General features: G+C 36.4%; 1 protein-coding gene across 1 annotated transcript; it reads right to left on the bottom strand.

Moving 5' to 3' along the window:
* Window positions 1–271: 271 nt before the first annotated feature.
* Window positions 272–27,907, bottom strand: slc4a2a (solute carrier family 4 member 2a). Its single transcript, XM_039676195.2, has 23 exons — window positions 27,645–27,907; window positions 22,775–22,933; window positions 17,380–17,536; window positions 16,610–16,866; window positions 16,396–16,532; window positions 16,093–16,319; window positions 14,459–14,598; window positions 10,907–11,087; window positions 9,550–9,685; window positions 9,226–9,415; window positions 9,026–9,131; window positions 8,743–8,927; window positions 7,943–8,159; window positions 7,624–7,827; window positions 7,375–7,523; window positions 6,320–6,514; window positions 5,841–6,059; window positions 5,659–5,748; window positions 4,274–4,440; window positions 3,939–4,192; window positions 2,371–2,540; window positions 2,067–2,240; window positions 272–1,805 (listed from the first exon to the last, which is right to left on the bottom strand). The coding sequence occupies exons 2-23, from the start codon at window positions 22,832–22,834 to the stop codon at window positions 1,725–1,727; spliced, it is 3,696 nt and encodes a 1,231-aa protein (XP_039532129.2). The 5' UTR covers window positions 22,835–22,933; window positions 27,645–27,907; the 3' UTR covers window positions 272–1,724.

Below are 27,907 nucleotides of genomic sequence, written 5' to 3'. Positions count from 1 at the left end.
TAAAATAGCATTCTAGCATAGTAGAGAGAACATAGGCTAAATGTTAGATGATATGTGGAGTTTAGTGATGTCAATGACTGATATTTTTGGTTGTTTCTAAAATTTGAGGATTAAAAGACAATATTGTAATGTTATTACCATTTGAAATGCACTAATTTCAGTCAATATGACAGAAAGCACTTCAGCAAGATATAACAACACAGTCTAATAATTAATTTAGTTGATGTGTGTAAAATAAAAAATGAGTCAAAAAGTCTTATGTAAAATCAGATCCATTATTTTATTTTATTGGGCCTGTACTCTAAATATTTACAGAGCTAAAACTAAAACATTTGCCCAAATCATTGACATTCCACAGTAATATAATAATTAATAATCACAAAAATCTCTTATTGAACACCTCTTTCTCAATCACATCTGCTGTGTTCTCTTGCTAAGGTCACTTCAGCTTTTTAAAAGCAATATTTTATCTGAAAGGAACAATCGAGTGAATAAAGGCACTACTAGCTACAGTGTGTGGGATAGTTAAGAAAACAGTAGATTGAACTGTTTTAAAAAAGGAAAATACACAATTTGACACCTTTAAACCATACACAACAGACTAAACGACATCTTAGATGTAGGCCCTTCTTTATAAAATTAATTATTCGCAAGATCATCTTGGTCACTGGAATGTACCTGATACACATGATACATAATTATACCAGATCTACACTTGCTTCTTAATTGTTTACATTCTAAATCAGTACCTCAAACAGCAAATATCCACCTATGGAACCTGTTAATAAAACTAAACAGTAGTGCAGTGAACGATCAAACCATTTCACAAGTGTGCTTGGTGATATTTAAATCATAACAACATTATTCAACATAGCAGAGATAGTGTAAAACACAACCCTTCGAACTCCATAAAACATTCCTTTTAACAACGACTGGCTTTTCTCTCATACAAACTGGGTAAATAAAAATCAACCATAATCAAATGACTCTTTTTGTGTCTTCATCTATTATTTCAACTTTTTAAGACTGCTTCCCTTAGATTCCCTTAGTGTTTGTGAGATATAAATGCATTCCTCTTTGGTGCTCTGGTGAGAAAACTGGTTTCAAAATAGCTATGCAACCATTTTCAAAAGACAACATATTCACAGTTGTGACAAATATATCTTTTCTTCTTCCAATTAAACTTGTGACTGCAACCTGTATTTCATCACTAGTGGCATTATAGATATATATCTCTGTTTAGATACAAAAATATTGAACACAGATATACATACATACAGTGTACACAATTTGCATTAATGTTATTCTGTACAGTTGTTCATTTTTAGCAGTACACTATATGCAATCTTCCAATGAAACAAACAAACTGATGGGCAGTAAAAATAGCTTCATTTAAGTGCTTCCTGTACCATTTTGAGCTGACGAGATCATAAATTCATTTAACGCTCCACAACACACATTGCACAATAACATTTCAACTCTGATAAATAAACTGATAAAATATTAATAGTACAGGCGACAAATATTTCTTCACGCAACAGATAGAGGTGATACAGAGCAACTATTCAATACTTGAACACATGTATAAATATAACATCTCCATGAATTAAGCAAAAAAAAAAAAAGAGACAAACATTGATTAAAGAAAGAAAAAAAAGACAGGCAGTACATTTGGGCATCTCTGCCTGAAAAGAAAATCAGGTAGTGACAGAAGAGGAATGAGGTCATACTGGCATTTGCATCTCTGTATATTCATCTTGGCCTTCTCTGTCATCAAATGACGGCTCTGCATCATCTGCGTCAAGCTGTCGCACAGACAAAATGAACAGTGTTAAAGGTTTCACATTGTATTATTAGTCTTGTATATATACTATTAACCATTATAGCTGTAATACAACATGTTTACATAAGATATAATTAGACACATTTTTAGAGAATGCATCTTAAAGTGTATTTGTAGGGGTAAGACTAAAACAGGTTTATATTTTAGTATTGAACACACTATATTAAACACAATAGCTACAAATAGCATTTAGCCTTTAAACTAAAAGAAAAGAAACACCTACACATTGTATCTCACGTTGAGTAAATATTCGGGACAACAGGAACCTCCTGAATGGCACAGTGAGGACAAGGACAAACGGGAAGGCTAAAGAGGCCGCGGTTGACATTACAATCCACAGCACAGCCAGGCACACCAGCTGCAAACACGTGAACAGGTGCATGCGGAGAGTACGCACCTGAAATAGACGAGTCGAAAGGTTAAAGCACAGCTAAATCTGACGAGAACGCCATTCCAGTCTTAATGTCGACAGAATATTGATTTAAGAACGGTGAATACTCTGATTAGCTGAAATCTCTGAAACGAACCTTGCGGACATAGGTGTGGTCAGGGTGGTACTTCGGTGGCATGAATAGCAGCATCGTGCGTTCTGTTAGCTGGATCCCATTGAGAGACATCACTCCCATATAGAGGAATATACCAAACAACACAGCGATAGGAATCTGCCGCAAAAGATCTCCAATTACAATCGAGAGACCTTTGGATGGAAGAGGGTTTACTGTCAGTTCTGAACATATAAAGGAAACCAGTAGTAATTCACTACTAATGTATCTAGAGACGCACTGATTTTAAATTCTAGCTGATACCAATAGAGAGCAACTGTCAGGTTCCAGAAGTAAAAAACAAAAAAAATAATTACTTTCAATGATAAATTATAAACCTTATATAAAGTCATATGCAAGATTGTGGCCAAAACTGGTACTGCAATCATTTTCAAATTACTGTAGAGTGGTGATTTCTTAATGTCTTTCATGATTTCTTAATGTCTAGTGACATATCAGGGAAAATTTATGATAAATTGAAATAAATTTCTTGCATACAGCTCCTTTAAAGACAGCCTTACTGTGAACTATGAGGTTGATAAGTGTTTGCTTCTGTTAAAGCTTTTAGCCAGCATTCTTTCAACTTCATTTTAAAATAATTGTGTTTAATAGCAGATTTCATGTTGAAACATTACCCATGTTGCTGTACAGAAAATTCCATCAGAGAGCCAAAACGCCCACTCCCATGAAGCACCGCAAATAGAGTTGTAATGTAAAAAAAAATGTAATCGAGTTGTTCTCTCTACATTATCAAAATACTTCAATATTTGCATGCATATTTTGCAATACACTTTTATGTATTTTAATATTTTTAATCGGATTGTGCTGTTTACAATGCTTCGTGGGATTGTAGTTCTTTCTATCACTAAAGCCGTTAAGATTTAAATAATTTTTGTGCTTCGAATCAAAGCTTGTAATGTTATGATTCTCATTGTAGCTGGTTGGCTTGGTTCACGGTTTATAATTCTTTAAACAAATACTTTTTTGAAATCCCTATAGGAAAAATGAATGAAAAAAAAAATACTTCCGGAACCAACGCCACCGAAAAAGTGGGCACTGTTGCACTCTATAAACCAATAATTATTTTCATGTAATGGCTTATAAGCAATTAATGTCAGTATTAAAATTATATAATATTTTGAATACCATTTTTAATTTCAAACATCAAGCGTTTTGAATTAGGCATTACAACATTATAATGTACAGTATGGGAGAAAAAAAATCATTGTGAGATAAAGATTTGATAAAGATTTAATTTAATTGGATTAAATTATTAAAGTATCATAAAGTATTATTGAGTTAATTATTATTAAGTATTAAATGTTATTAAAGTGTTAAATAATTCATATTTTAAAGATTAATTTGAGTATTGGATTGAAATTAGATTGAGTGTTAGATAATGGCAATTTAAACAAAATGTAAAAATAGGAGAAATAGGCATGTAACAAATTTATACAGTACATCTAATATAAATTGATAGAGATAAACTAAATTGTCGGCTAACAAATATGGTGCAGATATATATTTATCAACCTTGAAATGAAGCCACTCACCTACAAGACAAGCCACCAGAAATCCTGTTACTCTCTGCTCTTTTACTTCCTTAATTCGAGGTTTGTCACCAGGAGCAACGGCTTTGCTCATGACCGTAAGACTATTCGCATGAGTTACAGAACGAACAGTAGCACCGGTCAACCATGGCAGCCCAAAGAGCGCTGAAATCCCACCCGCGACCACGATGATTAGCAGGTCCAAGTGAAACCCTGACCCCTTAACCAGCATCCTGTCCTTCTTACTCACAATAAGACTGTAAAGGAAAATAAACAAAAATTAAAAAGGGGTTTTAGAAGGCATGGTCAGATCAGAATAGTGAATGCCTGTGACTCACGTAGTGATCTGAGTCTCCATGAAAATGAGGATGTAGACAAGCAGAGCCGGTAGAATGCTGGCAACCATCATCCAGATGGGGAACTGGCCATCAGAGCCCAGTGGGTGTATAAACCAACCGCGCTTGTCCGGGCTGGTCACAGAGAAGCCATCAGGCACACTAAGTTTCTATATGGAGAGGAAAGAAAGACCATAAAGACATGCAGAGATATTCCAGTCTCTAATCAAATAACAAGCTTGGGGTAACTTGCAACCCTTAAAGCACGGTCACATTAGCGAAGTTTCACAGGCAAAAATATTGATAGTGTACACTCTAAAAAATGCTGGGTTGTTTTAACCCAACTATGGGTCAAATATGGACTAACCCAGCCGTTGGGTTAAATTTTTACATTACATTTTTAACCCAACATTTCGGGTTTGTCCATATTTGACCCAAAATTGGGTTAAAACAACCCAGCATTTTTTAGAGTGTAGCAATATATGAAGCACAGCTCACAAATTAGTTCATTTGAAACCAAGCAGCTTTCTGTTGGTCAACATGGGGAATCATGTAAAATTGCAGATAATGTTGATTCCTATTAAAATATCTAAACATGGCCTGTGAAAAAAATTCACTGAACAATAGTAAATGTGACTGCATCTTTACAAACAAGTACTGAGATGATATCTAATATCATGGTAAATGGTAATGGGACTTTAATCAATGGAGGGTTTATGTTTAAAAAGTATTAAAATGTCTTAAATTCACTTTTCAAAATTGTCCCTTATCAAAAGTCTCTAAAAAAGCATAGAAAAAAACTCAATTGCTGTTTTAAATCTATCTAAATCTATCCTAACTTTCTAATAGTTACAAAATTGGTCTTAACTTGTGTGTGTGTGTGTGCGCGTTATTTTAAAAAAGAAACATTTTATAGGTTTAATTTCATTAAACTTTTCCTACAATTTCAAGTACTTCAAAATGCCATATGTCTAAAAAAAACATGGTAAAGGGATGGTTCCCACAAAAAAGAAAATTCTGTCATTTACTCGCCTTCAAGTTGTTTCAAACCTGTATGAATATCTTTGTTCTGCTGAACACAAAAGAAGATATTTCGAAGAATATGTAATTTGTATTTGGTTACCCAAATTCTTCCAAATATCTTCTTTTGTGTTCAGCAGAACAAAGAAATTCCTACAAGTTTGGAACAACATGAGGTGTTTAAATTATTACAATTTTTGGGTGAACTATCCCTTTAATATCATGCTGGTCTTTAATAATTTTGAAATGTGTCATTTAAAATCTAGCTTGATGTACAATGAATTTGAATGTTTGTGTGGACAATACTAAGACTAAACTAGTTACAATATACATAAATCAAAATATATAATCAATTCTTCATGTGTCACCTGTGTGTAAGTGTCCTTAATGCTGTAGTCCAACAGAACCATGGTGGAGATTGCAATAGGAACTCCAAAATCCCCAATAGCCCTTCGGAGCTGTGTAAAAAATAAGATTCAATTTCACTATGGTCATTAACACTTCATCACACACAGAATCGAGTAAATGCCATATTGGGATACTAGCTTACACTGCCAGGGAAAAAGGGGCTGTTCTTGAATTTACGCAGATAAAAGGCAATGAAGAAGGTGCCTGACGTGAGCACCAAGGAGAGGAGAGCTGTGTTTGGCTGGTTCAGGGTTTGAGAGGTATCTGCAGGTCTGCCGTCACTGGTGGGTGTTGGTATAGCTAAAGCAGTGTCATTTTCTTCTGGCATATAGCAGCCCTTGAGAGGATGATCCATAAAGATCTGCAAAGTAGACAAAGACTGTCTGAATACCTGCTAATTGCAATTAAACCTCTCTCATAAACATTCATTACTGTTCAAAGTAATATTTTAATTAATGAATACATTTATTTAAAAAAATTAACAAATGTTATTGTATTTTTGATCAAATAAATGCAGCCTGGGTGAACATAAACATTAAAAACATTTCGAAAACATTTTAAAAATCGTATCAACCCCAAACAATTGAACGTTAGTTTAAACAGCAAATAGCATCTCAATACTTTGCCCAGCTTGAAGAAGGTCTCGTAGATGAAGATGAGAGAGATGAGGATGGAGAAGATCTCTTGGGTGAAGCGTGTCACAAATCGCACCAGAAAGCTCCCTTCAAAGGCCACCGTGAGAACTACAATGATGACCAACCAAATTCCAATCCATGCACGTCCTGTCAGAAACTCGATTTCATTGGACCTGCAGAACTGAAAAACACATGGATTCATGGTCACATTCAGATTTTCCTGCTATATCATTCCAGTGAAACATTTTACAGTTGAATTTGTTTGTGGGGCGAATTCACTAAACAGTTTTCATGCAGCAATTGTAACTTTTTTTTTCTAATTTACAAACTTCAGTCAATACATCATTAATCCTTCTTCCAAAAAGTGTTTTAGTCTTACCCTGATTCACTATGGTAAGCCTATTATAAGCGTTTATATTTTAGTCCTATCAGAATGGATTTTGCAGGAAATTGCATACATGCATCATTCGCCTGTGCGTGTCTTTAATTTATTTAATGTTTATTGTGTTTATGGTGTGGGTGAGCCATAAATTGGTTGTCACAACTAACAGTTAGACATAAACCAGCTAAATATCAAACCTCCAGGGGAAAAAAAAAGCACTGAACAGAGGCGAGTTGAAAAAAGCACTGAAAAAGAGAACGAAAACAGAGCTCGTAATAAAACAAGAATCAACATTGGCTTGGCTTTTCGGAGATGGTATGAACTGGGGGATCTGAAATGTTGTAAAAGCAACGCAGAGATGGCCTTTTCATTACTCAAGAGGTGATTAAGGTATTTTAGTGAATAGATAACTTGCCATATGTAGCTCACAAACAGAGTTGATTGTAAAGCGTTTCAAATGTAAATTGTCAGAGAGACATTGTTCTTACGCAAAATCCATAGTTTTTTTTAAATGCTAAAGCAAATTAGGCTAAATATAAATTGCACTTTATTCACAATTCAGTGCAATTTGTTCATCATTAAAAAGCACAAAAATCAATGGGCGCAATTTGATCTTAGTGAATTTGTAGAATTTGTATTTATTTATTATAAACACTAACTGAATAGTAGGCCTCTTCAAATACTAGAAGGGGTCCAGAGAAGCCCACCACCAGCAGAGGTTGAGCCCCAAGCAGGCAGAACAACATTCCCTGCATGGCTGTGGCAATAATCAGCTCTGACACACCGATCAAACCATCTGTCTTTTCACCTGGGGAAGAGAGAAATTATTTGATCAGGCAATGGTGCCTTGTTTTAGTTGCATCAGAAAAACAACGCTTTAAATAATATGAAGAACAGCTTTAACTAACCCAATAGTCCTCCAAAGGTGATAGCAGGGGAAAGGGCAGCAAAGTAAATGAATATGACTGTGGCCATGCATTGAGGACTTAGGGCATCCTTAAAATCACTGATGTATTTGGGGTAGCGGCGCTGTGCATCTCTGATAACCCCGCCAAACAGCCGACCCGTCCTCTGAAGAGGATCGTCTAAAGGTTTCAAAGGTGCATGAAGGGCTGAAAGAATACATTTAGAATGAATAAAAGGGCAATAAAAATGGTCATTCAGTACATTTACTTTTGGATAAACAGGAAACTGTTCACTTATGAATACTGCATATAAGCCTTGTACCCATGTCCTCGGGGCTTTTAAGTTCCTTGGCCTGTAGTTTGACCTCTAGCTCATGTCTCTTGTTCAGAATCTCTTTCTGGAAGCGAGCGATAGAATGCAACAGCTCATCTCCTCCAACCTCAGATGGAGGAAGCACAATACTGCAGTCCAGGAAGCTGTTGATTGCTGTCAGCAGGTCCTGGCGCTCATCTGCCAAATATGCCGCCTCATGAAAGTGCTGGAATGGACGTTCGAAAAAACATTTTTACTTAGAGGAAAAAATGTCTCACAGAGCAGTTAGACAACAAAGCTGTTCAAAAAGTTTTGTATTTGTATTTTTTTTTCTTTTTTAAAGTTTATTCAGCAAGCATGCATTAAATTTAGTAAATGTGACCGCCAAGATATTTACATTGTTACAAAATACTGTATATTTGATCAAATAAATGCTGCCTTGGTGAGCATAAGAGACTAAGAGAACATCGGGTCGAATACTTTCTCTGAAAGTCTTGTTTAAAGGATATACACACACACACTACTGGTCAAAAGTTTTAGATTGTTTAATGTTTTTATAAGAAGTCTCTTCTGCTCATCAAGGCTGCATTTATTATATATATATATATAAACTAAAAAAAAAAAACCTAGTAATATTGTGAAATATTATGACAATTTAAAATGACTGTTTTCTATTTGAATTTTCAGCATCATTACTCCAGTCTTCAGTGTCACATGATCCTTGTGTGACTGGTAGTGTGTATATATATATAGAACAAGCCAGAATATACATTTATTTAATGAGACTTGATAATATCTTATGTGCTTACCTTATCTGACATAAGCGTTGATATGGAGCGGCCGATTTGGTGGTAGTCAACATTGGCGCTGGGTGGGCCAAGGAGCACGAATATAAACCGTACTGGAATCGGCACTTCTAGAACTGACTCTAACAGAACTGCTTCCTGCAGTCTCACAAAGGCCATGGTGGGCTGGTCCAGGAAATTCACGCTACCTGTAAAAATCGAGATCATCTGCATCAAGACTTTAACAGATGTAGTAGTAGTATGTCATATGCCTATCACTAAGCTAATAACAAGAGAGTGAACTCACCCACAAGGACAACAGTCGCTTCTGCATCCTCTGGAATCTTCTCAAGCAACTTCAGTTCATGTTTAGATTTGGCCTTGTGCAAACCAAAAAACTGGGGTGTGTCTTTCTGTGGAAAAAATGAGGAAAGGGTCTATTGTTTGTCTATTTTACCTTTCTTTGACTCTCAAAAACACACATCCAGACTGTAATGAACACAGTACCTCATTCTTATCCAAGTCTACACTACCGCGGGACTCAAAGTTACGCAGTCCTCCAATAAGCGGGTCTGTGGCAGGGGGCTCGGGTGCGGCGATATGGTTATTGCTATGGTAATGAGATATGAGAGACCCGAGGCTGGTTGCAGAGATGTTCCGTTTAAACAAGCTGTTCTCCTTACCGTCACTCGGGTGACTGACAAACAGAAGAACAAAAAGCAGAAGATTCAGCTGCATAATCCAAATGAGTGAGATGTTCCTGAATAGGTGAGTCTCTTTAAGGGGATATTATTTATTGCTATGTTATGTTCACATAACTTATGAACTAACCTGTGTTTGAGGAGCAGTGCTCGGAGCACGTTGGCTCTGTCCTGTGCTCTGATCTGATCTGTGATAATCATCTGCTCCACAACCTGATGAGCAATACCAGGAAGGGTCTTCTGGTCCAGGTCCAACAACACGGCACCTGTAAAATTATATCATCGATACATCAGACACACCAAAAGACATTACAGCGAAAGCATTTTAGTTACAAGCAGGCTGTAATATAGTGCTCAGAATATATTTTAAAGAGGCCACATTATGCCCTTTTACAAAGTCTTGATTGGTTTTGTCTTTAGGGTCTACTAGAAAAGGTTTTCATGCTTGAATGTTTTAAAAAACACATTATTTTTCACTTATACTTTGGGGCAGTTGAACGCTTGAATCTGATTGGTTGACGAACGTACTTAGGTGTGCAATTATTTTCAGGGAAACTCGTGGCTAAAGTAGGTAGGTCTTGCCTGCATTACAGGTCCATTTTAATTCGCCAAATGATTTCATTTATATCACTGAACAACTGCAAAAAAAAAAAAAAAAAAAAAAAAAAAACCCTCTATGACACTGACCAAGTAAATAAACTAGGGCTGTGAAACAATTAATCGCATCCAAAATAAAAGTTTGTGTTTACATAATATATGTGTGTGTAGTGTTTATTTTGTATATATAAATACACACACATGCATGTATGCATGCATTATATATATTTGGAAATATTTGCATGTATATACTTTATATATATTTATAAATATTTGTAATATATATAAATATATATAAATATTTGATATATTAATAACACATTTTTCTTAAATATATACATGCATATGTGTGTATTTATATATACAAAATAATTATACACACTACACACACATATATTATGTAAACACAAACTTTTATTTTGGATGCGATTAATCGCGATTAATCGTTTCACAGCCCTAAAATAAACATATTAAACAATAGGATACAAATTATTTCCATGTTTTTTATTTCCACAAAAGTACGTTTTATTATGTATGGGGAGCACACACTCTCTTTCTCCCGCTTTATTTAAACCATTTAAATGAGGAATATTGTGACGCGTATATTCCCAGAAGAATTGGCTGAAGTCTACAATCGAAAAGTTTCATGGATCTCACAATCAGTGCTTACTGATATAGAGAATAACTCCTTTTGGAGTGGACCGTGTGCTTTTTAACATTGCAGAACGTTTTCATGCTCAAACAAAAAAAAAAAAAATTGAAAATGTAAAGAAGCATAATAGGTCCTCTTTAAATACATATAAGATAAAATATTGTTATATTTGATTCAATAATAAAAGAATTGTATTTCAGTCATTTCTGTCTGCTCTGGTCTCTGTCCTCTCTCTCACCATGTGAAATGGTCCTGCGGAGCTCCAGCAAGCTGCGGAATGAGAGGGAAGCTACATGAGGTTTTCCCCAGCGTTCGGTCTCCTCCTCCACATCCTCCTCAAACTTTATCCAACGAGCCGTTTCCCTCCACTGCATCTCCTGGTTCTTATCCATCACTAACTCATTCAGCTCAACAAACACCTGAGAGAGCACATGCACTTATCATTTACATGAACATTCTTATACAGATTTCCAATAGAGCTATTTTGATGAAAAGTCATCAGAGTAAGTTATAAGGAATTATGTGTTAATTGAGTCAGGGTTGAAATGCAAAACGCTTTAAGCAAAAGGTTTACAACACATCACAACCTTTAGCCTTTCTATAGGTTCACAACCTTTCTATAGTTCATGCATCATAGCAGCTAAAGCTATAACATTTGTTAGAGGAAGCAGACTGTTTCTGCAGTTCAGAGCAATCTTTTCAGACAAGCCAGCCAAAAATCTCTGCATATTTCAACTGTTGTTGTGCTGTCAGTAGAGCTGTTCAATTTGTTGTCCTAAAACTAATTTCAAGCATTTGAAGTTCCCTAGGTAATTTCTAATGGGTTTTTAGAATAGAATTTTAAATGTATCAGTAAAATACAGTATGTGGTTGACACTACTTGAAGAGACTTTAAACTCTACACCTCAAATATGAATCCTGAATATGTGTGCTTTGAAAATAGCAATTATAAGATAAGGTCCGCTACCATTTAAAAGTTTGGGTTTGGTACGATTTAGTGTTTTTGAAGTATTATACTCATCAAGGTGCATTTAATTGAAGAAAAATAAAGTAAAAATAGTACTATTGTAAAATGTTGTTACAATTTATAAACGCAACAACTATTTTCTATTTAAATATTTCCCAAAACATTAATTTATTCTTGTGGTGGCAAACAGCAGCCGTTACTCAAGTCTTCTGTGTCACATGATCCTTCAAAAATCATTGTTTAGGTGCTTAAAAAACATTTTTTTTATGATTATCAATGTTGAAAACGCGTTTGCTGCTTAATATATTTGTGAAAGGCATTTTTCTGGATTCTTTGATGAAAAGAAAGTTGAAAAGAACAGCATTTAAGTGAAATAGAAATCTTTTGTAACAATGTTAAAGTCACTTTTGACCAATTAAATGCATCCTTTCCCAAAGTATTAAAAGTATACATTTCTTTTGAAAAAAATCTTACTGTTCCCAAACTGTTAATTGGTAGTGTATAATAAGGACTACAATGGTCACCTGATTGGAAAACTACATAAACTCACATCTTTGTGAAATCTGTAAAGGTTTTTAATCCACATAATGGCTGTTTCTTTAAGTACTTTAAGAACTTATTTTACTCATAAATACTCAAAATTGAATAACAGAACAGCTCTATGCGAGTACAGTTTTCCCAGTATGAGCTTGGTTATACACAGTTCTGATACTGTGATCATTCTCTGCCTTCCACAACACCAGAGGTAGATGTGGTATCAGCAAACAAGTGGTAGTTAAACACCAAACACAAGCTTCAGCTGTTCCACAAACCAATCATACCAGCCCTCTGCCACCCTACCTTCAGCTGTTTGGCATGACGAGCCCTGTGGTCCATGTAGCAGGGCCATGATCTCCTCTAATAAACAACAGTAGGCTCAGTGAGCCAAGTAGTGATACTGCAGCATTATTTGTACAGCATGCAATCTAAAACTATTCTTTACCGTATGTCCTCCCCAGTATAAGAAAGCATTAAAGCTAAAGAGTGAAATTTGCTCGATATTTAAAGTATTACTGTGTTGATTTCCTACAAAGTGTCAAAGCATTTTGACCAGGCAAACACAGAAATATTGACTCAAACAATCGTGTTTGAGTTTGAGGTGTGGCTGTTTGACCAACTAGTGACAGATGGGGAAGTTTTTGAGAAATACTCTTTTAAAGTCCCCCTGTAGTCAATAACTGTCTATCTTCTCATCTTTGATCACTAAAATGACATATTTAAACATTTTTTCCTTGAAATTGTTTTTCTTCATGCCTTGCTTCATTTAGTATATGCGGTTCTATGAATATGCAAATTAGCCCTGCCTCCACTCACTCACACCAGCTCAGAGATTCACTTATTGACGATCACACGTGACATGAATGGTTGCGATGTAGTTTGTGGCGTCAGAACCAATGTCTTTGGTTCACCGCAGTTTTAAGGAGAACATACTCAGCGCTGACTTATAAATTTGCACATGGTTTGTCTTAAAGTATATTAAAAACACAACAGATATATAAACGATCAAAAAAAGATTTGACTTTAAAGGTGCCATATGGAATAATTGAGGTACAAATATCCAAAAAATGAGCTACACACATCAAAAGAATGAGAAGAAATAAGTGCAATGATGTTATTAAAAAACTGGCAAGTTATAGTGCTGCCGAGATATAACCTAAATTATTAGCCCCGGCCCGGCAGGTGTCGTAATACCAGTTTCGGCCATGGGAGGCGGTATGCGGGCGGGCAACGTTACCACCAGCCAAACTGCAGTAACACGAGTAAGTCGCGCCAGCTTGTGTGTACTTGAACCTGCATGTCATGTCGTGATGTCGTGTGGAAATACAGCCCGCTACTAAATTTCAGTTCAGGGATGAGTTAAATAAAAGATTGGTCGATATTATGCATGAGGAATACATTTTGGTAAGTTGTAACATATCTTTCAACAGTGTTCGTGTTCGTTTACCATTAGCTAGTAGAGATGATCGGTTCACGTGCGTTAGGGATCTGTCGTCTAACATTTACAAGCGCCAAAACTGCATTTATTGTTTGAATTGCGTAATAAAATTAACAGAATCTGAGAGCTGAGATCGGTCTCTGTGTCCTTTTCTGTGCATGACAAAATGGATGTGGCGTGAGTGTGTGAAAAGTTGTGTGTCTCACGGTGAATTTGTGAGAGTGGGCAGCTCTGAAAGGCGCTAGCTTGGTCCACATCAGGGAATGCTGTCTGTTAAATTAATTCAAACTAATGATAAAAATGTAACATGAACAAAACGAATACCATAAACTAAAAATGCCTGGTCTTTAATTTTCCCATATCGTCGAAATGCACCGGCTTGTCAATGAGACGGCCTTTATAATTTAGTATTGAGATGTTGTTCATTTAGTCTCTAATCTCTGAAAATCTCCAAATGATCCACGTGAAACTGCGGTCCTCCAACCTTTTACTATTAGTTTTACTGATTAATATGCGTGAGGGAGACCCGCTCGCCCGTGTTGTTTGAAGACATGAGTGCGCGGCTGCGCGCGGCCGCGGAGGTATTTTTCTGGAGGTATACTGCCTCCATCTGGTATGGAATATGGTGTATGAATTGATTTTTTTTCCCAGATGGCACCTTTAAGATTTTAATAATCATATTTTTACAATTCCATTTAGTGACACTATATAAACTACACACTTCAGCTTTAAGGTGATACTGATGACATCATATGCAAATATTTGTATTTACTACATCAAACACGCAACACCTAGAAAACAGCTCCAAGTGGACAGGATAAAGATTATCTATTTGGCTGCCGTCTCACCTCATGTGGGGTTCGATCCAGCTTAGTACGGATACGACTGCTGGGTTCTTTGTGGTCCTTGCCGATGTGAACCACCTGACCTTTAGCGCTCTTCTTAACCAGGTGTCGCCGCACACCAGGAACATCTTCAAATCGGTGACCTGCGAGAAAGACAGCAAGACAATGTTTAAATACTAAACCAAGAGTTGAAAACAACAATCAAGTCAGTACAACACTGAATCCATTGTAAAACACCAGAAGGTCTGTGAGTATCTGTTACTTAGTGCTTACCTTTCCTCGACAATACTGGCTTCATTACACACAATACTCAGTATCCAAACACAGAGACACAAACTGAAAAACTCCACTGAGCCGTCACTAGAACATGACTCAATTTTATGTATCAAAATGATCTATTGTTTGGTCAAATTGTCTGTATATTCAGCACACACACACACACACACGGATACAAAAGAGACGTCAAAGGCACAGTTGTAGTGGGAAGCTCTGTACCCTTTGAGAATGTCCACATTCCTGAATCACAGCCATAGATGGTTAGATGTACAGACTGAAAACATGATTTATTCTCAGAAGAATGAGAACAGAAAGGTAAATAAAGAAGTCCTTTGTAACCTTAGGAAAAAAAAAAAAAAAAAACAGAAAAGAAAAGAAGCTGGGGAAACAAATACATTTTCCTGGTCTCAAAACACGTCATTGATGATCTAAGATCAACTGACAAGGCATATTACTTAATACTGAAAAACAATCTAACTAAAAACTAATATAATATAATATTATATTATATTATATTATATTATATTATATTATATTATATTATATTATATTATATTATATTATATTATATTATATTATATTATTATTATATTATATACCCTAGGCCTAGAAGGCATTTAAACAGGTTTCAGGGGTATTTTGGAAATATTTTATAGGTTGTATTTTATTATGAATTGTCTATATTATTTTTTGAGAAACCGTATATCATTGTCTATTTAATAATAATCATCATCATCATTCTTCTTCTTCTAATCATTGTTATTACTAGTATCTGTGCTCACACTGATGTACTAAAGCCCACACAGCTGGCTGTGCATTTCCATACAGACATTAATATATATAAAAATATACACTACCGTTCAAAAGTTTGGGGTCAGTAGGATTTTATTTGAAAGAAAGACTTTTGTTACAAAAAATATATATTTCAAATAAATACTGTTCTTTTGTATTTTTTTTTTATTCATAAAAAAAATTATCACAGTTTTCATATAAATATTCAACATTGATTTTAAGAAATCAATGGAATGTCAAATCACCGTATTAGAATGATTGTGCATATTAGGATCATGTAAAACACTGAAGATGAGTAATGATGCTGAAAATTTAGCTTTGCCATTACAGGATTTTTTTTTAAAAATATATTAAACCAAAAACAAATATTTCATACTATTACTGTTGTTACTGTATATTTTATCGAATGAAGCCTTGGTGAAAAGAGACTTCTTCAGGTCCCCAATTTTTAGAGGGGCATTGCATAGTTTAATAAAATATAATATATATTTAAATATAAATAAATGATACAACTCTCCAGTGGTCTTACATTGTCAAGTTTATGTCAGATTTTACCCAAACATACTCACTCTTAATGCCATCCAGGTCAACCGTGGCGAGCGTCTGTGCTTCGCTCTCATCAGTGGGCATGTGTTGGTAGTGTGCCAGCGCAGTGCCCGTCATGTTGCCCGTGCGGCGGCGCTCCTGCAGATCATAGCTGTGACCGGACTTAGAGCTGCCGTCTGGAGAACTTGGAAACAAACATGGCGCGGACACTCGTCTGCCATTGGGTAGATTACGAACCCAATTTCTGCCCCTGCAAAATTAACAGAACAAGGTTAGGGTGAGCACAAACATGCAGGTAATCTATCTGTGCGTGCGTGTTAACTTACACAGTTGTTGCAACATCTTCTGGGATGCTGATACTGGTGTGAAGTGTAGAATGGGGTATGATTGACAGTTTTCGATGAGCCGAGGCTTTACCGTTCTTTTTTACAGTGGAGTTGGGGTCATCTTGTGATACAAAAAACTGCAGGCCGAAGAGAAAAAGGTTAGCAAGGTCATGATATGTTGTGTGTGTATGTGCATGATGTGACCCTTGATTACCTCTGCCCGCTCTATGACCTCTGTGTCTGTGTCCGGTGTAGGTGTAGTGGTGACATTTTCCTCCCTTTCCTGCTGGCTGCAGGAATCTTCATCCACCTCTTCATCCTCATCATCCTCATCAATCGGGGGAGCTGCTCCCATGGATGAACTCCTACTCCGTCCTGAGTCCTTCCGTTTCCGCCCGGGCTTTTTCCTCCGGCCCTCTGGGAGATGTTTAGACAGAGGGTGGTGAACGTGTAGAGAGGTGTGACGGTGATCTACAAATACCACAAACATCACAGATTTAGAAAAACCCTTACTATGGAGCCCCTTAAGGGACATGGTGATGGTAAAAAAAATAGATGGGAGGAAATATTGTGTTCTCTCACAAAACTTCTCAGTTTCCTCAGAAAACTTTGTGATGGAAATAATATGAGGTAGGATGAAAAACTATATTTCAGGGCTTTGAGAGTGAATGCAAAGATTCTCTGGAAAGTGGAAACACAATAGTTTTGGGAGAGAATGCAAAATGTTTTTTTGATAGCAAAGTTTCTCAGGGGAACACAATTCATATTATACTTGAAATACATTTTTCCCTCCCATCTAATTTTGTTTCTATCACTGTCTTTAAAGTTCACATTTGGAGATAAATATCTACATTTTTAATTTAAACACTGCATAAACACTGTGAACAGTCACATAAATATGCATTCTCATTTAATATAATGGTTTATGATAACATTCTCTATATTGAGGCAATAGATCAAATGCATGAGGAGTCAAGCTCTCACACTCAAAGTCCTCCTCATTAAATGTGCGGTGTTGTTCGATGGGCACGCGCGGGGCGGGAGTGAGGATCTGCTGGAAGCGCTGCACTCCCAGTGTCTTGTTCAAGTCCCCTTCGTCATCATCGTCACATCGCTGGGGGGGAGAATGCACTGCAACAGGCTACACATAACAAAAGAGAAAATATTAACAGACATGGATTCTCAGGTTCTTCAATTTTTTTTTATTATTGCCAGGTGAGATGAGTTTGGTTTTATAGCAAATTTAACACACCATGGTAATTCAGAGTGCTTTACATAAAATTATTTAGTTAAAGTTAAAGTTATTTAGTTAAAGTTATTTAAAATGTTTTTAACACAAATAAGGAGAAAAAAGAAGAAAATACTGCCGTTGAAAAGTTTGGGACGTCTTATGCTCACCAAAGCAGCATTTATTTGATTCAAAATACAGTAAAACAGTAAAATTGTAAAATTTTATTGGAAAAAAATTGGATTATTTAAATGATACAGACTTAGATAGACTTGAGATAGTTAGTTCACCCAAAAATGAAAATTCTGTCAGTATTTACTCATGTTATTTACCTCATGTTGTTCCAAACCTCTATGTGTTTATTTGTTCTGCTATACACAAAGGAAGATATTTGGAAGAATGTTTTAATCAAACAGATCTCATTCCCCATTGACTACCATAGTAGGAAAAAATACATACTATGGTAGTCAATGGGGAATGAGATCGGTTTGATTAAAACATTCTTCCAAATATCTTCCTTTGTGTTCAGCAGAACAAATAAACACATAGAGGTTTGGAACAACTTGAGGGTGAGTAAATACTGACAGAATTTTCATTTTTGGGTGAACTCTTAGAAAAACAAAGAAAAGAACAGGCAGAGCAGGTGCTCCAAAAATGGTCTAGGTTTTTAAGGGTTGTGGTGAGCATGCAGGAATGAGGTCGAGGGACGTGAGAGGAAGTCTCGACCAGTGCTGTCCTCTCACGTCCCTCGACCTCGTCCACCACAAGAAACAATGAAATGTACTTTTGCCTTCAGTGAATCAGTGTCATCAGCCAAATGATCAGTCATAGGTGACTGGTAAAAAATAAAACCTGGATGCAGAACTGAGCCCTCATAAAGAAGTCGGATTCCAAATCACACACTTCCAGGGTCTTGTGCCACCTAATAAAATAAAAGTGAATGCAAATGGATGCTTTCTTCAGGTACTACACAGTAAATTTCATATCTGTAGGTTTATGGACATCCATTCTTTTTTTTTTTTTTGCCCTCTCTACACTCATTCTCTCATTCCGTTTCTTCCCCCCCGCTGTCTGTGGTATGCTATCCTGAGGATAAACTGAGGCTTGTGATCTTGTGCTCAATTTAATTCAGTGTTTTGACAGGGGGGGGGCCCTGTCCGGGTAAAACTAACATGCCCACAGATACCAGGCTCTGGCACGCACACACAACCAAGAAACAGCTTCATGTAGTTCATTCCCCCTATGCCACAGAGAGTGAGTCAGCACTCCTACAGCCACTCACAGAAGCTGTTGCTCAAGTAGAACATGAAGTCAAGTTCGGGATGCTAAACGTGTCGAGGACACAGATGAAGTATTGTCTTACTTGTAAAACTGTTGGGCCTTGTTAAGAAGCCTGGTAAGACATCAGAATACCAAATACCCAATGCTGTGAACCAGAAAACACACACAGTGACCAGCTGACAGTCAGGACACCGAAAGGTATCTGCAGTATATAACCATGGCAACCACATACTAGATAGCTGTCAAGTAAAGGAAGCAGCATGAAGTAATCAGACACTTATCTACACCCCCAGCCTATGACATCATCTACCATATCTATGGTCAAATCCTGATCCCTTCCATGTGTCGTGTCGTCTTTTTCCTATTTGAAGAACTAGTTACCGGTTCTTAGGAAATAAATACTGTGACTGAAACCAGCCATTCACACGTCTAAATTTAGGCCATCCAAAGACATTTCACCTCCCACAAGTCATTTGCATAATATTTTGGAACATAAAAGAAGTCAAAATATCAAAGCTGCTTTTCTCAAAACAACAAAATTTCGCTGTTTATCAAGTAAAGTTGGTATTAATAGGCAAACACATACAGTACATAGATTGGGATTTGAACCCAGATCCCCTTTAATCCTATTCTGACCTGTTCACACAGAATGTTTTTGCTATGATTTTTACTTTTCTATGCAAACATGCCCAAGATTGACGATTTTTTTTCCATTCCACTGCCCTGCATCTTGCGTTTTAACACAAAAAACATTCAGTGTTAATGGCCCCTTATACAGTATGTCCTGCATCATATCCTAATCAATGGCAACCCAAAAAAACTTTTGACAGGACAAGTGATACTAGATTTTGTCATGGAGCTCCGTCTACACTAAAATCATATTAGACCACTCCTCATTTATATTAAATCTCAAACATGGATGATGGGACTGATTGTGTATACGCTTAATCGTATATTATCTCAAATCCCTAAATCCCTAAAGTTGTATGAAAATATGTCCCTGGAATCTTGTTGTGACCCCCTGGTTAGAACCTCATGCACCTGGGGAACCAACTTGGTCCCTTGGGCGAGGTAAAGAGTATGTGTACTTACTTCTTACTGCTACTGGTTCCTCAGGCGCATGAGGCCCCTGTAAACACACACATTCCACCTCTCTGTTTTGGTCTCTTATGGACACCTGACTCAAATATTTGTGATATAACTCAAAGTATTGTGTTCCTGAATACTGAATTCTCTACACAGGATTTCTCTATTTTCTTTACAAAGGATGAAATATGATGCTCCTATTACTTCACTTTCATCACTCCATTTACACAGTAAGAGACTCATACTGACTTACATTTTCCCACAGAAGTGAAATTGCCTCTGTGCGATCTGAGCACCGTTTTAATTTCTGGAACAATGAATGAATGAGCTACGATCCTGCAGAATTACATGATCGTTTTACCAGAAAGAGAATGACTTCACACAGAATCCGCTGATTGACATTTGTTTAGCTCTTTTATCTCATCACACAAAAAAACCCTAATCTTCTGCATAATGTTTAAACACCATCTAATCAGGAATTAAAATTACGTTTCAGGATGTTCTGTTCCATCCACTTTGAGGAGATCTTTATTTTAAGAGCCATTTCATGTAACAATTTCCACTTTATGTCTGAAATGATATAATGAACTGACATCATCCCATCATCTTTTAAAGACTGTTAATCAACTGCACTGAATTTTTTCATTGTTTAGGAATTTTGTCTGGTTTTACATTAAATAATGTAATCATTTTTGTCAGTCATTTTTTTGACTACACTTCACTTATTATAATGAAACATTATTTCTATATTTTATGTACTCAAGTAAATAATTTAAATTAGGAAAATATTTATTTTATGAATGAATTACATATTTTTTAAATACATTATTTAGGTTTATGCCTAGAAAAATGTCACTGGGTTATTAAAAGTATAATCAATTCAGGGTTTTCTGAAAATAAGTATTAATTGTCCGGTTTCACAGACAAGACTTATGTCTAGTCCCAGACTAAAATACATGTTTAAGCTGTTTTAACTGAAAGCAACTTCTACTGAAATATCTTAAAATATGTCAGTGCCATTTTTTGCACACCAAATAATGTTTTTTTCTAAGCATGTTTTTAAAAGCTACTTAAAGCTGCAGTTCAGAGTTTTTCGTCTTTGTCGCCATCTCTGTTCGAAATCTGCAATTTCAGTTATTCGCAGAATTATCAACTTTACGCGAGTTGTACCTCGGCACGGCACAGTGCGAATGAACATATTGTTTGAGGAGACTGTGAGGCTGTCAGTTAATAGTTCATTCACTTTTTACGGACTGGAGTTTTACATGTCCTAATTGAACTAAGGCCTAATCCTGGATTAATCTAAACCCTGTCTGTGAAACCAGGCCAATATGTTAAAAAATTTGCTTCTGATGCAAATGTATCTTGTTTAAAGATTTGTCTATTAAACAAGACAAAAATTATATTTGCAGTGTGGGTATCTTGTTTGCAACCCTTGTTTCTCTGCATCTTAATGCAATTTTCACTGTAACACTGATATATAACCTAAATTAGAAGACAGTTAGGCCTGGTTTCACAGACAAGGATTAGATTAAGTCATGTCAAGGCCTTAGTTCAATTAGGACATTTAAGTAGCTTTTTAAATGTGCCTTAGAAAAAAAAAACATTACTGTTGTGCATCTTGATACAAAACAATGGCACTGACATATTTTAAGATGCCAGAGCAAGTTGCTTTTAGTTAAAACTCAGCTCAAACATGCATTTAGTCTGGGACTAAAGTAAATTACAGTCTTACTGTTAACTTACAACAGTCTAGTAAGTTAAAGTAATTAAAGTCTTACTCCAGTTGAGATTATTAGCCTATTTAAGGAGCTATTATGCAACATTATTCACTCTGAAGTCATCAATATGAGCCTTGATCAACAACAGTTTTGTTTATAGGTTTAAATTCTCTAATGTCACTGCTGAGAGCCCCTGTACCCACCTTGAGCGTAAGGAGGAAGTCCATTAAGCCACGAGGAACAGAAAACCACCCAAATAAAGGCTAATTAAACACTACAGTTTCTCAGGGACTTATATAAAAATATTTAAAAACCAAGACACAATCGGCACAGCAAGTCTTCATCACAGCTGTATAATAGCACAACAAGCACAAGATGTTCCTCAGATGTAAATTGATTTCTGGGTACGGCACATTAGGATGGCTCTGTCTCCAGGGCTACACTGATTGTTTCTAAATCATAGTGAATCAGACCCCAGGAGGATAAGTGGCAATTGTTTCAATAAGTGATCTGACAACTGCTTGAGTCTCCACAAATCAGCAAAACAGATACCTAATGATGTCCCTAAACATCACTATGCCTTAAATTGTCCATAAAATTACCAGATAATGTCCTTGTAGAAGATTACCAATACATTTTCCATTTTATTTTATTTTTTTACAGTGGGTACAAAACTTTGCAACCACAACATGTCTTTCTATTGAGCTGTACTTGAGGGCTTCATGCCAAAAACTCAACGGACCAGTGTAATTAGATTCACAAGCAAAGGACTCTTATGAGTCTGTATGTTTAAAAACATACACCGCAACCAGTGTAGTCCGATTCTCGAACAGAATGACTCTTTATGATGCAGTTCTTATATGAATAGTTCAAAAAGACAATTTACCCATATTAATCAGTCTGAAACACTTCCCTGTATAATTTACAGCAGGAATATGCCTTAAAAAAGTAATCAAGGTCATTGTAAACTTGCCAGATTTACTAACATTTAGTGTGTAAGATGGATGAAAACTCGTGAATCAAATCTAAAAATTAAAACATGAACAAGTTAAAGATTACTTACCAAATGTCTTGTCAAGCCTGCGGCAGAAGTGACGTCACTGGCGTCCTGAGGGTCACTCATTGCTTATGGTCAGGTTTGTGGGTGATGCTGTAAAGTGCGCTGGCTTTAGCCCTTTTCTCTTTCATTCAGACTCAACTGGGAACTTTCGGGCAGCATAACCTGATGTGACACACAGAAAATGGTTAAAAGTTCCATGAAAATGGATAATATATAATATATATATAAACTCAACAATGACATGCAGCAATGTCTTACAGACAACCTTAATTTTTTTTTCCTCCACGAGATTGTTTTTGTAGTTTATTTAGAAATTCAGCACTGAGAAAGCTCTCAATTCTAAAGAGATTGCTAGGCTTTAATGGCCATTAAAGCCTGTCCATTAATGGCTTTAAAGCCCTAAAGTAAAGATCCATAGAGTTAAATAGTAACATAAATGATCAATTCTGTGAATAGCTGTAAATGCATATTGCTGGAAGGCTTTTAAAGACCCAGCAGAACTATATTTTTCTCATATGGCATTTCATTACATTATGATGAGAGTAAACCACATAATAAAATAAACAATTGCAACATATGCACATTGTCAAGTTTAAAAATACATTCTCAATTGTGAAATATAAATCATACTTCCATGAAAGGCATTTCCCCATCCTTGAGTTTTCAAGAAAACTGAAGACGTGCTTTTCAATCCTATATTTAATCTTCAACTTGATGTTTGTACACTCCGTTAGAGAGATATTCAGACACTGTCTGAGCATCAGTCAACAACAAGGTCAAAGCTCAGATACAATATCACAGTAACAGCATTTTATATAAATTGGGCAGATCACAGGAAATTCTGCAACATTACTCAATGGAAAACACCAAAAATAGAAGTCACATCCTAATTCGAATCGATAAAGATGTAGGTGTAAGATCGCAGTATGTGAAAGGTCAAATAATGCATTTCTTCCTACAGAACCATCAGCACTTTTTGAAATATTCCACTTACAGCTTAACACCAAGCCATTACATTTAAGAGAGAGAGAGAAACTATGGAATACAAACAACTTCAAAATAATAATTCATACCTGTGAAGGCCTAAGTATGAGAAAACATTGCTGCAGCAGTCTCTGCTTATCTACTTCCCCTGACTCTTTCTTAAAGTTTCCTGTGGCACCCTCCATTCAAAAGTTATATAATGTGTGTGACGTTGGTGAAGCATGCACTTGCCTAAACAGAGAACACTCTTTTCAAGGCTCAGTAGTTATAATAGCTAGAGTTCATGTGCACTGTTTCCTTTATTATTAGGATATAAAGTGTCTTCAAAGCTTTATCACGAAAAAGTTTTACAAATGTTATTTGCATCAACGTACCATTTTAAACTGTGCAATGATATTGTTCAGAGCCATGTGTTAAATGATATGACCACATTTTGGTTAAGGTGCCCTGTTCGTGTACGTATTCTTCATTTCCTGGTTTCACAAACAATGCTTAATTCTTAAAGGGATATTTCAGGATTTAGCATTGAGCTTTGTATTAGAAAACCTGTAGTATTGTCTAATTAACATGCTTTGCACCCTCATATCCCCCTGAGACGAGAGATCTATGCATTTTTTTGTTTGGAAAAAATCCTCCGTGACGCAAAAATCGTCATTTTGCATCATCGGAGGGTTTTTTGGCCAGAGGCTAAAGACTACAGTCAGTGGTAGGGGCTGTTCCGCATGTTCTCAACCCGCCCATAGAGGGTGGGATTTCACTCACAGAATGTACACATAAACACATCTTTTTTTGGAAGCTAAGCTAGCAGGCTCTTGTTCTGTGGAGAAAGCCGAGTAGTAGGGTTACCATCCTCTTCGCCGTCGATGTCCGGGATTCAGCTTTTGCTTTCTGCAGACGCCATTCATTGTTTACATGCACAGCTTTTGTTTCAATCTAACTGAATTCATTCCGATTGGTGAATCTGAATGTAGTGTTAACATGAAAGCTAAACAAGTGATCGATTGATGTGCGTTTTAACATTGTAAAAAAAAATCCCCACTCCTCCGTGAGAGATACGAGACCGATGCGTCTCAAAGGTGTCGCTCATTGTTAATCACGGCACCAACCTCTCCCACCCTATCCTCGTCCTGCTTGCCACACAATGAATGGTGACTGTAGAATGCAAAGCCGAATCCCAGACATTTAATCACCCCCATGCTGTACCAACCCCGTAAGACCTTCGTTCGTCTTCTGACTACAAATGAAGATATTTTGCTACATAGGCTGCCTAAGGGATCGAAACTTGACGGCCCAGAAAGTCAATGAAGAAAATGTTTAAATATTCCATGTGACAACAGTGGCTAAAGTATAAGTTTATCAAGCGACGAGAATACTTTTTGTGCGAAAAACAAACAAAAATAGCGACTTTATTCGACTATTCCTTTTCTTCCTTGTGGGCCTGAGACGAGAGTTCAAGAGATTTCCACGACGCATGCCTATGTAGCAAAATACAGCAAAACAGCAAAATATCTTCATTTGTGTTCCGAAGATGAACAAAGGTCTTACGGGGTTGGTACAGCATGGGGGTAAGTAATTAATGACTTAATATTAATTTCTTTAAAGTCCCCGTGAACCGGAAGTTGCAAACGATTTTTCTCCAGTGCTGTGACGTATTTCCAAGTGAAACGGAATATTGAACAGAGGGCAGGGTTTTACTCTAGCGCTCCTCCTCTCCATCTCTCGCCCATAGCAAACTAACGGTTTGAGGGGAGTGGTTAAGCGTTTCCCCACCCAAACTGTGAAACCTACGTCATCAGAAAAAGAAACCGTTCCAGACCGGAAGTAACTTTTCAGATTTTGATTAAAGATTACTAAGGTAAAACATTTTTTTAATATATATTCACTTGCACGGATTAATTGTTCACCACAAGACTAGTAATATGCGCTAACAAAGTAAATAGGTTCAATTTTGTTTTCATGGGGACTTTAAGTTGTTTATGTTCATTATTATTGTAATGTTATCTGCTTGGAGACACAAGCACAACGCCTTCTCTCGTTACGCTTTTGTTTGCTCCCTGCTGTATGCATGTTTTGGAGGAGGTGTGGCTTTGGAGACCCTATGAAGGGAGGGTGGGATCTTATGCTTTCAAATTAGCTTGCTATGCTAGCCTCTCCAAAAATAACCAACCCTACTTTTAACTCCACATGTTTGAGTAAAAACTGATGATCATATTGTCCAGCATGTTTTGTAAATATAAAATGTAACTGTAAAATGCAAATGATTTGAGAATGATCCAACAAGAAAATCTGACCTTTAATACAAAGGATGGTCAATGTCATAAATTTGCTCATTTAGTCACCCAGAAATATTGTACAATCTCAAATATTTTACAGCATTTCTTTGCTTAATTTAGTTTTTTAATTGAAAATTCAAAACCTTTACTTTATGTGCAGAGTTAAATTTAAAAAAAAAAAGATTTGCAATGTGTCCTAAAAGTATAATGCATCGTTTCTCTTAACTTTTCTTTGTTTTCTTTGTGTCCAATTTTTTGTTGTTGTTTTATATTAGTGCCAAACGTTTCTTTTCATTTAGATTTCAACAAAAAAAAAGCCCAGATTTCCAATGTATCTGCAGAGTTTTGGGTGGCACTGTGTGTTTGTACTCTAAAGGTGACTGAGGATAGTGATTCAGCAAAGATGCTCCCCAGAGACTATTTGAACATCCACACTGAGGCTTATTCTTATGCTGCTCAAATACCACCATGTAAACGTTAAATACAGAAGTATGTGATATAAATTATAGTTTCTCAAACAGTACAATAGTGCAGTTTCTTTACAGCATGCAATTATCACAATAACATTGCCTATTGCTATGCTATTTGTGCCATTGGCCTGATGACACTAGACAGTCAGAAATAGAAAAAAGTCAGAGCCATGTAGACACTTAACATTGCATTACATAGCACTATCTTCAGATTCATTTGCATTTACATGTATTTACTTGGAAAAGTGATTTATTATCCATTCAAGCTGAAGCTAATATATTTTATCAGTCCATGCATTCACTAGAAATCAAAGCCAAAATTTGTATGTTACTACTAGCAACTATTTGATAGGAGCATTAAATAGAGCAGATTTGTTGTTGAGAAAAGGTTTGTCAGACTAAATCCCTCAATATTTCAGTCCATTAGAAAATCACTGAGTCATCTAATGATCTTAATCTGGGCCAAAGTCATTGTTGCTCTGATACCAAGAGTAACTCTAGATCCTCATCTCCACTAGGCTGGATACAGAGGATGAGAGGCCAAAGAGAAAGCGAGAAAGTGCCGGATTCCAGACAATCACAGTCCAATTACAACAACAAAAACAGGCAAAAACATCACTACGATTCCTTCAAGCATATTTCCAAGTGTATCATTCCTCTCTCCCTGATAGTGTGTGCGAAATTGAAAAATTCCAGCAGGAAACACTTTGTAAGACAGGGAGGGCTGTAGTTACATTTGTAGCTAAATGCAACTGCAAACACTTTATGAGGCTGTTCTATAAAAATATGAACATACAGTACACTTTCTATAAAATGAATATCCAACAGAAAATCAAAGACATCAAACCAATGGCTACCTTTTTTCCTGTGGACCATTTAAGAAGATATTTTGGAGAGCATCTTTTTTTTGTCCATACAATGAAAGTCAACAGACACCTAAATGGTTTGGTTACCAACATTCTTCAAAGTATCTTCTTTGGTTTTTCCCCGGTGGGGAAAAAAAAAAGTCGTACAGGTTTAGAAGAAGATGAAGGTGTGCATAAGGATAAAACTAATTTTAATTTTGGGGTGAACTATCTCTTTACTAGACCTTGTTACAGAGAAGAAAAGCTGTGCTAACAGAGAAACACAGAGAGACAGACTTACCTCAGAATGCTCACTGCAGGCAGACAACAGCTACAGCAGTCATTGTAGTGTGATGGCAAAGACCCACTGAAGCCAAACAGCCACCGAAAGAAAGAAAAAGACACAGAGGAGGAGGGACAGGAGGTGAAAAAAGGCAGTGATTGGAGAACAGAAAAGCTGTTCTGGAAGTAGAAACACACTACACTTTCTACCTAACCTCTCTCTGTTCCTCTCTCTCTATCTGTTACACACACATGCCGTTCACTTCCAACCTTGAGGCACCC

This window comes from Pimephales promelas, chromosome 5 (assembly GCF_988280905.1).
Source record: "Pimephales promelas chromosome 5, fPimPro1.hap1.1, whole genome shotgun sequence".
Classification (NCBI taxonomy): domain Eukaryota; kingdom Metazoa; phylum Chordata; class Actinopteri; order Cypriniformes; family Leuciscidae; genus Pimephales; species Pimephales promelas.
This window is presented reverse-complemented; position numbering and strand designations above follow the sequence as displayed.